Source organism: Euwallacea similis, chromosome 21 (genome assembly GCF_039881205.1).
Source record: "Euwallacea similis isolate ESF13 chromosome 21, ESF131.1, whole genome shotgun sequence".
NCBI lineage: Eukaryota > Metazoa > Arthropoda > Insecta > Coleoptera > Curculionidae > Euwallacea > Euwallacea similis.
In genome coordinates this window covers 951,640-965,942 of record NC_089629.1, presented here as the reverse complement: position 1 = coordinate 965,942, position 14,303 = coordinate 951,640, and the positions used below count along the sequence as shown (strand labels likewise).

Genomic DNA, 14,303 nt, shown 5'->3' with positions numbered 1-14,303 from the left:
TTCAAATATTAGAACAAGATGACTCTCGACATAAAATTAATGATGAAAGAAAAAATAATTAAACCAAAAATATTTAAGTCCATGCTGAAAGATTTATTTTGCTATTTAAAAAAATTGAAGAAATAAGGCGATCATATGAGACTTTCCCCTCTGCGAGATGATAATGAACTTCCCAGATTGGTATTAGATAAAGCCGCGTTCGCGAAATTTCCCCGAAGTGTTCTCTCAGAGATTTAAATTTGCAGAAAACCCTCTTATAGGATTATCGGGAGAGTGGAAAGAATCCTTTGTTATTCATGCGGCACCTTCGGCGAGAGATTTATAAAAAGGTGAATAGGAAATTTGCTTTTTCTTTTAAGTTTTCCTTCAGTGCGCTCGGCGAGGTTCGCATTTAAATTTTATTACATTAAAATATGGCCGCTCTAATAGAAGAAGATTTGAAATTTAACTACGCCCTTTACCTGTCAGGATTTCGTGACATTTCATTAAGAGACAACACGCGAAATTAAATTGTTGTGAGTCGTGTACTGTAAAATTATGACCTTTATATGAAACAGGGCCATGGGCTTTTATAGGGATAAATTTAAAATGGCGCAGTTTCGAGCTCTTCATCTATTGGCCAGTCGAAGGAAATTCTTGCATTATAGCGTGACAAATTACGGACGAAAACCAATCGGTGGAAATTGCCATTCCGCAATATGCCATCGCGGACAGACAAAATAAACAGCGTTTCATGCGAAATGTACTTTGCGGGATTCGGAAATTAACATCGAGTAAATTAAATTTATACCCCGCGGTAATTAACGGGACTACACCGAAGTTTACAAACACGGTCGGATTGCGAACCCTGCTTAGTTATCCCTATTAAGGTTTGGTTTGGCCACTATCGCTACAAACTAGTAGGGAGTTGTGGCATTCGAATGTCGAAATAACGCATTTTCTTATAAACGTACGAGTAAATATGCGATGTCATGTACTATAAGGTTTTTACTAGAAGATCAATACCAGTAAAAAGTAGTTGCAATTCGATGCCTCCCGCACTTTTGAAAACTAACAGAAAATTTTCAAATCTTTTGAAGTTACATTGATTCACCAGAACGAGTAAATTACCAATGTAAGATACTTAACAAGAACACCACAACAGATGGTACTAAAACTTAAGAACAATTTGAGTCAAGTGTCAAATAGCCAGTTACCGGAAATCAGGTGGAAGCGCAAGAGATAAAAGACAATGTCGTAAAGAAATTGAAGGAGATGAGGAAATAAGATAAAATGGATAGGACAGAAATCGGGAGATGTCAAACGAAACGAGCCGCACATTTTTTTTTTTTATTCGTTTTATTTGTAATCTTAAAGCTACAGATAAAAGTTGTAGAGAGTAATTCAGAGTCGAAGAAAGAACGTTTGCATAGTACAACATTATTCCGTATAATTTACTTTTATTCCCCATTTCGGAATTCCATATTCTGGTTTTAAAACCGAGGAAGCGTGGAAACGTAGTGGAATTGAAATGTGCTGAAAAATGAGGAAAACGTGTTCCCAGCGCCTCGAGTGCAGATGTTTCTCCGCCGCTTACCTACGCATAATAAATTTGCCACAGTTTTTCACCGGAACGAAAAAAAAAAGGGATTTCATATTCCTCGTCAATTGGAGGCGGAGAGCAATTTAATAAAATAAATCTCGAAACAAGCGGCACTTGAGCTCGACGCTACACGACCCGATCGGACAATCGGCTGGAAACTCGTTTAAAGGGCCGTCGAAAAACGAGCAAAAGCTCGATTTTTAATTTAGCGTTCGATTTTCCGCGGCCGCCCTGCCCGGAAACAAAGGGCGCTGCCGGATTAGTCCGGAATTTAAAAAGCGCTCCGCTCCGAGACCGGGATAATCCAATTAGTATGCAGTATGGCGGGGCCCGGACCTGAGATGATGATGGCCATGCATCTATGTGATAGAGGCTTTAGTTTGCGAATTTCGTTTTCCCAGTTTCAATTTTTTTTAACTTCACCTAACAGAAAAAAACTCTACCTACTAATCAAATTTTCCTTTTTGAGAACATAGACACATTCTCTGTTTTACCGAACACAGAAGAGGTTTCACTAACAATGTTTTCAATGCTCGATCAATCTGACAATTTAATTGCTTCGATCAGGTTACAATTATTAGTTCCCACAGTGAGACAGAAACTTGCGCTATTCGGATTCCGGATTTGAGATCACTTACGAGTGTCATTTTTTTTTTTTTTTGGAAGACACGCACCAGTCTCGGAATGATCGACTGGATGCAGTACCCTCTGATCTCCAGTGTACTAAATATACCGCTGAAGGTACTGCGCCCTGAATCGACATCGGCACCTTCGGCGTAAGTTATTTTCTGCCACATTGCTAAGCAGCCATACAGTTCGATTTCATTGTCTTGTGCCAAAACGTTCCGTGCCGAACCAGTGCGTGGCAGCGCATTTAATTTAACGCATTGCAAAACATGCCGGATTGCTCTTAGCCAAATCAGCCGTGCCGAGCCGGTTCAGTTCGTGTGCTCCTTAACACGCACTGAATCGACTCGGACTGATCAACTGAACTCAGCACAATGGAATTAGAATGTTTGCTATGCATGAAATTATAAATGCCTTGCCGTCGCCACGCAGTGAATCGGCAAAAACCGATCCGGATCGTGCCGAGTCAGTGCCTAGCGATTCATTTAATTCGATATACAACCAAACATGCAAACTGTGGGTGTGGTCCTTAAGAGTCATTTTGAAATCATTCTCATAGGAAATTCGTACTAATTGGCATATAAAAAAATGAATCCCTTTATTAAAGTTAGGTTTCAATAAGGACCCCAGGAGACGGTCAGCTGTCTTGAAAGCTGATAAAACTTTCCTTTTTGAGAACAAAGAAACATTCTGCCCTTAATTGAGCATAGAAGAGATTCGACACTATCATGGTATTATATTTAGATATTTTGAATCGATCGAACATGCTGAAAATCTAATTGCTTAGGTCACCTTAACTTGGATTTATCGAAATCTGGCTTTCGGATTCCGGATTTCAGACTGTTATACCGCGAAGTAGATTTTATACGTCGAACTCTACGGTGGTCGAGTGGTTTAAGGACCACACGTACTGGTTTAACTTAGATTGATTTAACTTAGACCGATTTACTCGACTCGGCACAGTCGGCATGTTTTATGCATGAAATTGACGGTGTCGCACGATCCGAACAAGTGAAAACCGGAGTTAATGCGTGGCGACTCATTTAATTTGATGCACAACAAAACATGTCGCACTGTGCGTGAGGTCCTTAAGTATCACTGAAATTGACATTTCATTCAGCATTTAATAAAGATCCTAAAAGATGGTCAGCTATCAAGGAAGCGTAAAAAATTGAATCTTCACCGATAAAATCTCTTATTCACGCCAGTGTTCAGATGGTGTCTGGGATATCACAAAAGTAAACTAGCCGCCAAAGCATGGACAAGTAATTCTTAATTAGTTGTTAGTTTAGGTTATAGAACTTAGAAAACACGTCAACTTAGTTAGTTTTAACTGACAATAGTATGCAATTTCACTGCCTCAACAGCCCCTGCTTGCGTTTGAGTCTTTATTTCTAAACAAAATCACATGTATTCCTTAATTCAAATTAGCTCACGTTTGTGTATGATACTACAACAACTCAACATTTCTGGCTTTGATGTGCCTCTTGCCAGTCTATTGATCTTTAAAAATCACACCCTCTAGCTTCAGACAATGACTTTTATAAATAATCATGACCTGTTAACAAAAGATTCAAAGCAGAATATGTACTAGCTGGGTGGTAATTATTATTAACTGAAGACTAAAATGCGTATAACGGTTTTTAGTTTCGGTTAGTATATATTTCATATTATTCATTCTGAAGCATTCTGGCTAACATTTGATACCTCCAAATTAAAATAAAAGCACTTTTTAGGGAATTGTCACATATTATAAGTTATGTTTGCAACAAAAGTGTTCTGGTGGCCACCAATGCTAATTAGGAAAACTGTGCGTTTCCTAATTGATTGCATACGCTATTTTGCAAACAAAGATTATATTTGTATGGTGCACCTGGGAGTTTTTAATTAAACATGCTCATTAGACTGATTGTGAATTTTGCCCATGCTGAGATCACAGTGCACTCATGTGACATGAGGTATCTGCTGGAAATAATGCTCGATTTTCCAAGGAAGTGTTAATACATCAAGAGAAAAATGAAAAATTATTAAGTATTTTAAGAGACGCTACTGATCTGTTTGGAGAATATCCCCTTACCCTTCGGATACCCCATAACAATCAAAAAGATCTATATTACCCGACTATATCGATTCGAGTGTCGAAATAAGATTTCTCGCCGAGCATATGGAGAGGAATTTTCCGACTCCACTTAATTTTCCTGTCGGGACCCTCCCTCGATAAAGTCTAAAGGTGATTGGAATGTTGATTAGGTGGAGAAGAGACGAAAGTATCGGGGGATTCGGTTCTCCACGAGGGCGCAAAGTATATTAATATTTTATAGCTTTCGCAAGTTTACCGTAAAATACTTATAAAGTAGAAACTCGAAGCCGAAATAGGTCAGAGGAAGGAGGCATTAGCCGAGTTTATGTTTCGCCTCTTAACGTCGCCGCTTTTATTGCCCTCGGCCGTTGTATTTGGCTTTTATTGCCCTCTATTTACACAGCTTTATGTCAAATATATTAAGCTCTAATTCGAAATGTGATGGCAAAATTGCGCTGAGGAGCAATCATCAGGGACCAAAGAGTCTATTTTCAAAACGCCATTCGAGCGCGTCGTATTCAAATGACGTCAAAATCACGTAGTGTGTCGAATTCTTAATATCTAGTGATTGGAATTCTTGTCCATTTGGACGATTATGGAATTGTTTCACTCGAATTTCGAAAATTTAGGACAAGGCTGAAAGAAGCGATAATTTTCAGCGACAATTCCACTCATGTATAAAAATACCATAAAACGTCAGAAAATTTACTACCGAATAAATCAGGAGAACCGAAGAGAACATGCAATGGATAAAAAAGGCATAAATTTCGTCTTCGTGCACATTTGCAACTGGTGACCCAAAATAACGCTTCCTGCCTAACGGTCACCATCACTAACAATTTCTCTCAGGATTTTATTCTTATGGAATTCTCTTGTCAAATACCACTCGAACTTCCAAGATATTTTTTCCCTTATTTCTTGGAAATAACGCCTTACACGCCAGTAGGAATTGTTAGAGCTTTAGAATTGCAGACTATTATCAGTAAAAACTAACTAACTTTGCCTTTTACTAGAGGTTTGGAAGAAGAACACTCTTGTTAACATCGGAAAAGTGAAAAACGAATGAGGGGTGAATATTCTACTTTTCATACACCACTATAATTCAACAGTTTTCCACTGTGGTTTTCTACAAACTTTAACTCTTTCTCATGAACTCATGAATGCGTTACACTTAGTAATTTACGCAAAGTTTTGGTTTTTCATTACTTTTTTATTATTCCTCGTGCCTGTTTATTGGAGCAGGGGAATTACACCGCTCGAACAACCCCTGCTGATGTGTGAATCGTTATTCCTAAAAAATAAAAAAAATAAGAGTAAACAATGTTTTTTCTTATTTTCTCACATTTTTTTTCTGAGACCGCTCAACCTGTTCCAAAATCGCTCCTGCTGCGCTCTCGTGATATTAATGGGAACAAGTCTCGTTGCCAGAAATAAAGTATTCGAGAGGCAACGAAAAAATTCCGGCAAAGTTTGAGGTTTTGCCGTTTCCGATAATCATTTTATTTCTACCTCCGCCTATGGAAAAGAGGGTGCAGATAAAATAAGTGGATGTGAACGTTTTCCGGGCGGGCTCAAACACTCCTATGTGGCTCATCCAAGTAAGCCGTGATTTCGTATTCCGTCTGCACGCTCTAAATTGTTTTGCCGGTCCGACTGCGGAGATTGGTCGGGAAAATTCGAGACCATTGTAAAATATTTGCGGACCGACCCCCGGGGTTTTATTAACTCGGAACATTTGTTCCCGAGTGTCTGTCTACTTTTGTTCCTTTAAGTCCAGTGCTGCCAGGCTTGTCATCATTTTTTATTTAAAATGATCTCACGCAAGTGAAAGCGGTGGGGAAAGGCTAATAAGGTTAATTTATTCATTCAAATCGGGTCCCCTAAAACAACAAGTATGCGCTAAACACCCATTTTGGGGCCCACACATAATACAGCTCTGTTTGCCCGGTTGCCGCTGCCGCTGCGTCGAGAAACTCCGAAGTGAATTTAACAAATTAAGACAATTAGCGGTCTGGCTTTGAGGCCCCATCTCGAATAATTCCGCTAAAATATACAGCGTCTAACAGTATTACTACCATATTTAAACAAAGTTGTTTGTCTTTGGCGTTAGCTGAAGGCATTATTCATTTAGCGCCTCCACGCTAATCAACGGATCCTTGTTGTTTTAGGATTGTACGATGACTGTGTTTTTGTCACTTTTCCTTCCTTCCCAGTGCTCTAACTAAAATGTGAGCTATAATTGAAGCTTAAGTGGGTATAATCAATAAAGCAAATATTTTTTTAAGTTTAGTATTCTTAATTTAAGACAAGTTTCAGATCAAAACGCAGGCAAAGGTGTTGCAATCATCATCGTCACATTGCTGCAAATCACCTGTCATATCGTTTAATTTTCAATCATATTCATCTCATAAATTTTTTATGACCTATTCTGGCAGTTTACGTAATCGCTATAAAACATTTTCAGTAATTTTACTTTCAGGATACATCGCTAAATTGGCAATTGACTTAAATGTGGTAGTTGATCTTAAGTACACCTTAAGCGGTGCTTAGCCCTCCGCTGATTCAGTCCGGGATTTTGAAAAATTAAGAGTGGAAACATTTATCTTTCAACTGTGCCCTCGTAAAGTTACGGCTTTAAGGAAACAAACCGAATTTCCATGAATCCAAACAAATATATCAAAAGAACCGAAAAAAGGACCCGATAAATTATTGATAGTTGTAATAATCATTCAAAAGCAATTCCAGAACTTTCCCAATATTCGCATTCACATCATCCTTTGTGGAAATTCATTTTCCCCATCGATATATGTAAAGTTTCAACTTTACGATCAACACTGTACATCTGTCTAAAATCATGGCCCCGAGAAACATATACAAAAGCGACGTAAATGAGCAGTTTGCACATTTATGTCGCATTGTGCTGCATTTTTAAGTGGCCCCGTAGGAAGTAATCAACCGGCGTCAAGTCTGCTATGAGGCTAGGTTGAGTAAGGTGGTGTCTACGTATTATAAAATGGTACACATTTTTCAACTGAACAAAAATCTGATATGGTAATCTGTTGTGCCTTGTGTCATACTAATGCAGTTGAAGCGGAACGAATGTATGAAGGTGTTTACCTAGAAAGAATACAGCCAAACTGTAAAATTTTTGAACGTTTTGGAAGACGGCTAAACTATTCAGACGGTAACCATTCAGGACATCTTAGGCAAACCCATCCTCCGGACCTAACCCCGTTAGATTTTTTTTCTACCGGGCTATATAAAAAAAACACGTTTATTGACAGACTTGAGATGGAATGATAACTATGAAGGAAAGTTCTTGAAGGGTTTAAAATTATCATCAAAGTATGAACTAAAAAAACCGATAAGCTTTTAGATTTAGCCATGAGCGATTACATGAACTGTGTACCTACAGAACGCAAGAGCGATTCAGCAAATGCAGCGAAAAGAAAACGGCTTGTAAAAAACGTTTCGATAGCCAATGTTTGATGAAACTCATCTTACTTTGAAGCTTGTAATGCTCAAAAAAAATTCTCAGTCTCACCGAATTTAAACAAAACGGTTTGTGGTTTTTTCGTCTTAAACGTTTTACCGTCGAACCTCAATTTGTCTTAATTGCACGGGAAGCAATCCCACCCGAGTTCTCTCCGTTTTCCTCTCGTTAGATCTTTATTCGCTCCTGCACGGCACGGCATGCCATTTTCAGCTAAATGAAGCAGAGTCTCTCCGGGGATCCTCGCAAACACATTGATATTCAGCGGGGATCCTTCTGTATCAGGTTTGCACACTTCTTGTTTTGTTGGATTATCCTTACATAGTATGCATGGCTGCCTTAACACGAGGACGACATAAATTTGTTCCTCGACGTGGATGCTGCACTGTCGGCTGCTGTTTTACGTCCGTCGGTTTAAATCTTTCAAATACGGTTCGAGATCAGGTTGAAATGATGCTTTCCTTTAAAACAGACAGGGACACTTCTATCGAATGCCTCGCACAATTGAACACGTCTTGGAACGGTAATTTAGAAATTCCGAAAGGTGACGAACGCCTCCTTATTCCGGTGCTGTAATAAAAATATCAGCATTCACGCGAGAACGCGAACTCCATTTTTAACAGATACGTTTCCAATAAAAGCGGAACAGGAAATATACGAGATTTTAAAATGCGAGCAGACATGCTACCTATATTTCCGAGATTCGTTCCTACTTCCATTATCCATGCAAAAATCTAACTAAAATATAAATATTTCATGGCAAAGGCGCATTTTGCCAGCATGAACCGTACGGGAGAGAAAAGTGGCTCGGATACAAAATAATAAAATTCCGGAAACGCAACATGAATATCAAAGAAGTTTTAGGTCTGCTTTTAATATTGTCTTCCCCCTTTCCTCTTGTGTGCTACTTGCAAACGCTAATTAACTTTTGACTGACTCTCAACACTTTCAACCTATTTTTTGCGGATTACAAACCGCGGGGCAGTCATTGCATTAAGCCTCGCATTAAGCATTGTTTACAGCGAATACAAAGTAAAGATTGTTCTGCATATGTATACGTAAATTAAGTAGACTCTGCATACATAGTCGCGTACATTATATGAAAAATAAACTAGCACTATAAACACGCCTTCTCTACAACAAACATAAGTGTTTTCTATTTGCGATTCATTTTTACTCGGAAAGTTTGCCCACGGCAAACAACGATCGTAGCAATTTGTTAAACAAACATTACGTTTACTTCTGCCTTTCGTATTTATTAAATAGGTAAGTGATGTGTTAAAACAAGCGCTTAGACAAAGACGGAGAGTGGTATTAGAAATAATGAAGCTTTCACAGGTAATTTAGCTGTTGTTTTTTACGGGCAGTCGAACAAAGAGTCAAGTGTTTGCCGAGCAATTGTGGTCGGTCGTACAGTTTGCAATCGGGTTATGGTTAACTAAATTTCTCAAGAACCGTCTTAACCAAGCGTAAGAATATGAAACTGCCATTTTTTTACTCGGCTCGGCTTTTTATGGTAATTTTGGTGCGCAACTGACGGCCATTTGGGTTTATGGTTGCTTTAAACATAATATTGCTGATGGTCAATGCCCTAAGGTCATGCGTGGTACATACCAACGAAAACCTTCAATTGTTCAGAATTGTTACGGTGGTAATCAATGATCTGGAATGACTGCATCTAACAGACGATTGGCGGTATTCCACTAAAATTGGTCCCCTGGTTCTTTAACGCAAATATGCCATGTATTAGCACCCATATGACGTCATTTTGCCACCAGAGATGTGTCATGCTCTGACAAAAGTGTCAGGGTGACGTCACTTCCCCCAATTTCCTTACGTCGCTTTATGCTTAACATTGTACAGTCCTAAATCTAGTTGTTCTCACTTTCGAGTTGTTTTAAAATTTAGTGTGACAAGACTAAAGTGAGGTAGAAAAGTGCTTTTCTTGTTTTATTTAGTTCGGAGATGGGCAACTCGATTTTTTAACAAGAAACATCGTGTATTATTATTTATTTAGAATGCCCGACTTTAAAACATCAATTAACCATAACAATACTGCTTTACTAATATCTTTCTCGTTTCGAGATATTTGAGTGCCATTGGATATAAGACTGAAATGAACAAGAAAATAGATTGTCTCCCATTCAACGATTGGAAACCCGATTTTTTCAAATGAATGATTTTTTTCAATGGAACAGACAATTTCATTTCCGGAGGCACCTAAAGTTTTCAAAAACCCGTTGATACAAGGTCTAAAATTTTTATGGCTTAGACTTGGGTGAGTCCAAAGAAATCTTTTAGGGACTCCTAGAATTCGGCCACCTGAATAAACTGCACGAATTTCTGTAAAAAACTGAAAGGCCAAAAACCCAAGGCTTCATCTTTTTTACATTCAGAAATGTAGAAAACTCTCTCATATTTTTCATTGTCAATTTCAATATTCCCAAACGTTCACGAGAAACAATCACTAAATTTTACCGAACTTTCACCAATATTTTCACATTTGCCAACAGTAATTCAAGTCTGGGATCACAACCGAATCCATTAGCATTCCAATTAAAAGTTAAAAATCCCTCAAAAACCACTAAAAAAAAATTAACAAAAAGATCGATAAACCTACCCCAATAATGGCATTCAGCTCTGTCATGGTGACTTGTTTGGCCCGTTCCACAGCTGTAGCTACCTGCTGTTGATGCTCTTGTGATAAGAACGGTAGGATTTGTGCTATGATGGCGTTCAGTCTTTTTGCTATTTCAGTCTGAAATAAAACACAACTCCATTGAACTCTTAATTTAATTTCTCTATTCCTTAAATTAAAATAATATATTTACACCAAGGTTGTGAAGGAAATTATTATGACCCAAACGGCAAGTTTAAATTCCAAAGGGCGCAGCGCTAAGTTATCTGAAACTTGAGGGTATATAGAATTTTATACGAAATACAAATAAATAACGCGTCTTGAATCGCAACGTCACCTTCACGGAGACTTTAACGACAATGAGGATAATGGCGACATTGTGGTCGATTAGCTCACTAGATAAATAATGGGCCATATACGTGTCATCATTAACCTTTCATTCAACAATTAAAAAAGGCGAGAAAACGTAACTCACAGTCACACATATAATAATGGTGTCTTCTAAGTTAGTATTAGGAAACTAGTTATTTATATAGCACGCGAATAAAGTAACTCTTAGCTCCGAGCGTGAAATGTTGCGAACTGAGACGATGCCAGCAATCACATGGGTTTCTTCAGGAACGTTCTTGCGAGTTGTGTACACTATTGTTCCCACGATCATGGATCATATTATACAAAAATGTTTAACCGACTATGCGCGAATCAAATCAGGGCCATCGCAGCGAAAATCCGACGATCCGTTACGCAAGACACACATGCGCGAATAACACGCCTGTGTGCTAAGAATCCCGAACACTTGGGTGCATTAGCATTTGTTTTCACAACTACTATTTCCTTGAGTTATATTTACTTTCCTAAGGGTTCATGGTTCATTACTGTCCAAAGATTTGATAGTTTATAGAAACATGCAAAGTCGAAGTTAGCGATAATCTCCAGATGGATTACACCCTCGTTTCCATAATATTTTCCTTAATTAAAAAGTAATATGTATTTATAAATGGGATTAATTCCTTAATATATTGTTTGATTTGATATTTGTCATGTAAAATTACTAGTTGACACGGAGAAGTAAATATCATGAATCTAATGAAACGTATATTTCTCCTCTAGAAATACTCCAATAACGTATTTGGAGAACAAAGAAATAAAAGGAACTATAAACTTTGTGGTCAATATATGGTATGTTAGGAACAATGCTAGAAATTAATTAAAATAGGGCAGGAAATGGGAGGAGGAAATTACAATGGTCAATGGCGGCGAAAAGTAGGGATACGTAATATAATATTTCCCTACTTGTAGTGAGGTTACCAACGTGAACATTACATAACTGTGCATGGTTATAAATAGATTAGACTTCCTCCCTCATTCGGGTTAGGGAAGTGTCACCTTCGAATGAGGGTGTTTTTCGTGTTATTTTAACCTTTCCTCACATATTTACAATAATCTACGAGGAGAAATTTGAATGTAATGAATATAACCATTACGTAATAAAAAATAAAACAATTTTGACCCCGACGTGATTTGAACACGCAACCTTCTGATCTGGAGTCAGACGCGCTACCGTTGCGCCACGGAGTCATGTCTAAAATTGCGGTTTACTGTTAATAATAATATTGTTTGATAAAACATACACTTAATTAACAATGCTAATATTAGGATAGATAAGATATGTAATAATACACACGACTGTGATAATGGCAAGTCACGAGTGGACACACCCATACGCCGCTCAGTAACAATTATTATTGATGAAAGGATATAGTTTACTATACATATAACGATAGAGATATATGTATGTAGAAGAAATATATATAGAAATTGTTCATGTATACATATGTACATAGGAAAAAACACTATATTTAGTAAAGAGATAAAACATTGATCTGATACATCTGACTATTTTGAAGATCTAGCAGGTCAATTTTTATACATAGTGTTAAAATTGTCAAATCCAATTCAAAAACGGATCTTTTTATATTTTGAGGCGGAACATGATTATGGATCACAAAAATGCGTAACTTTGTCTCGAGATAACCACCGCTTCCCGTTTTCAAAATCCCAATTATACTGTTGAAATGTGAAACACCCGGTATACAAAGGAAAATGATATCGGAATATATAGGTACTCAGTATGTTGTTGTTCATCTTCATAAAATTTGTTTCTTATTTTATTAAAATTAAAATATGTAGATACCAGCAAATCTCCTTTAAGCATACGTTCATTGGAGCAGGAATTCGTAGAATTCAAGGTAGACATTTCTACAGAGAAGTTTCTGGAAATGGCATTAAAACAGAAAGATAGATAGATAGATGGATAGATAAAACAGAGTCCAGAGGGAAAAGGTCTCAAATGACATAAATACGACCCATTTAAAGTGTACGATTTGAGACAGCCGATGGCTTTCCTTAATATGCGATTCGTTACATATCGAGACGAGACTCTTTATGCCCCAATATTATAATCTCAATAAATTTGAATTACTCGTTTCAAAAAATGTAGAAGCAATAAAACCGAAATGAAAAATTATTGCGTTAACATCCTGTACCTCGGTAACTTTAAGTAACATCATGTTTACATAGTTTTGATATTATTTTTATGCGTATTGAACTCGCTCACGGACGAGTGCTGCTTCATTTTGAAATACCCTGCAAGCTTTACCGTCACTATAATAGCTCATCAATCACAGTCAATTTCAATAGTACATTCTAAGATCGAGTGCACATTCAGCCTAGCTGACCCAAAAAAATATGATTTAGGGTAGGGTAGTATTCCATAACGTTTTCTCAGGGGATAGATGAGGACTTCTAATTAGTATCAATTGCACAACAGAGGGAACAAGAGGGGAAGAGGAAAAAACGAAGAATAATATGTACACTGCACTGGCAGAATCGGACTTGCACTGAACTGGAAAAATAAACACTGGTGTACAATGTTTGCGCGGAGCTGAGCAAACACTCGTCAGCGAAAGCTCCGGACTCTTTCAAATACACAGACACATGAAAAAATCTACTATTACGGCAATGGGGGGTATGTTTGCTGTAACTGATACCGTGAATATGAGTTTTAGCCCACCCTGGTGCCCACAACAAGACTGCAAAAGGCCCTGTAAAACTGATCAAAACCATTACTACATATCTTCAAGCAAGAATCAGACAGTTGCGAAGTTGCAGGCGATTATTTTAATTGGAAATATTCATGCATCATTAACTATCGTTGCATTTAATTTATTTGCTACTTGACCTGAGCCTTTTTATGCTACGCCTGTGGAATGTCGATAAAGTTCTTTGTTTGGTCCCCTACTACGGTTCCAATGTAACCTATAAAATCTCACATTATTCATGTACCCAAAACGGAACAACTCGAAACCTCATTTAGACCACCCCCATTGTTTCGGTATACCTCAAAACAGTGAACAATTAGCGAAGAAGCTGTTAAGTTTACGTCCGATACGAACTCGAGCAAAGCGGATCGTCTAATCGCAGCGGCACAAACTCCCGGTTAATTAGACAGTTAATTATCGACGAGGCGGTGTTCCGAGCTTTACTAATTAAAACTTTAATTAACGCCCCTCTTACGTTTGTCGACTCTAATTCGGGACCTGGAAGAGAGTCGTTTGCTGCCACTTTCTTATACCTTTCAAACATTTATGCTATTAAGCGGATTGTCGTAACACGTCGACGTATGAGGGGAGTTTCAGCAATTTCCCACCGTTATTTTTGATCATCGTAAATTGTATTCGAATGTGTACGAAACTTCTGCTTTGAGGCAGCCAGAGTAAACAATACTGATTAAACATTAAATTAATGGAATGATATTGTGCTGCTATCTGTTTGCTTGGTGTCTCGTATATTTGCTCTTTGTTGTGACAGCTTACGTGTTAAC

General features: G+C 37.9%; 1 protein-coding gene and 1 non-coding gene across 4 annotated transcripts in view; both read right to left on the bottom strand.

Moving 5' to 3' along the window:
- The window catches only part of LOC136415820 (transducin-like enhancer protein 4), an 81,666-nt gene that overhangs the window by 30,791 nt on the left and 36,572 nt on the right, over positions 1–14,303 (bottom strand). For all 3 annotated transcript variants that reach the window (XM_066400656.1, XM_066400655.1, XM_066400657.1), the window contains exon 5: positions 10,403–10,540. In XM_066400656.1, coding sequence (XP_066256753.1) covers positions 10,403–10,540 — 138 coding nt within the window. The remainder of the gene's footprint in view (positions 1–10,402; positions 10,541–14,303) is intronic.
- On the bottom strand, positions 11,927–11,998 carry TRNAW-CCA (transfer RNA tryptophan (anticodon CCA)). Its single transcript has one exon. It is a non-coding gene; the product is annotated as a tRNA-Trp (tRNA).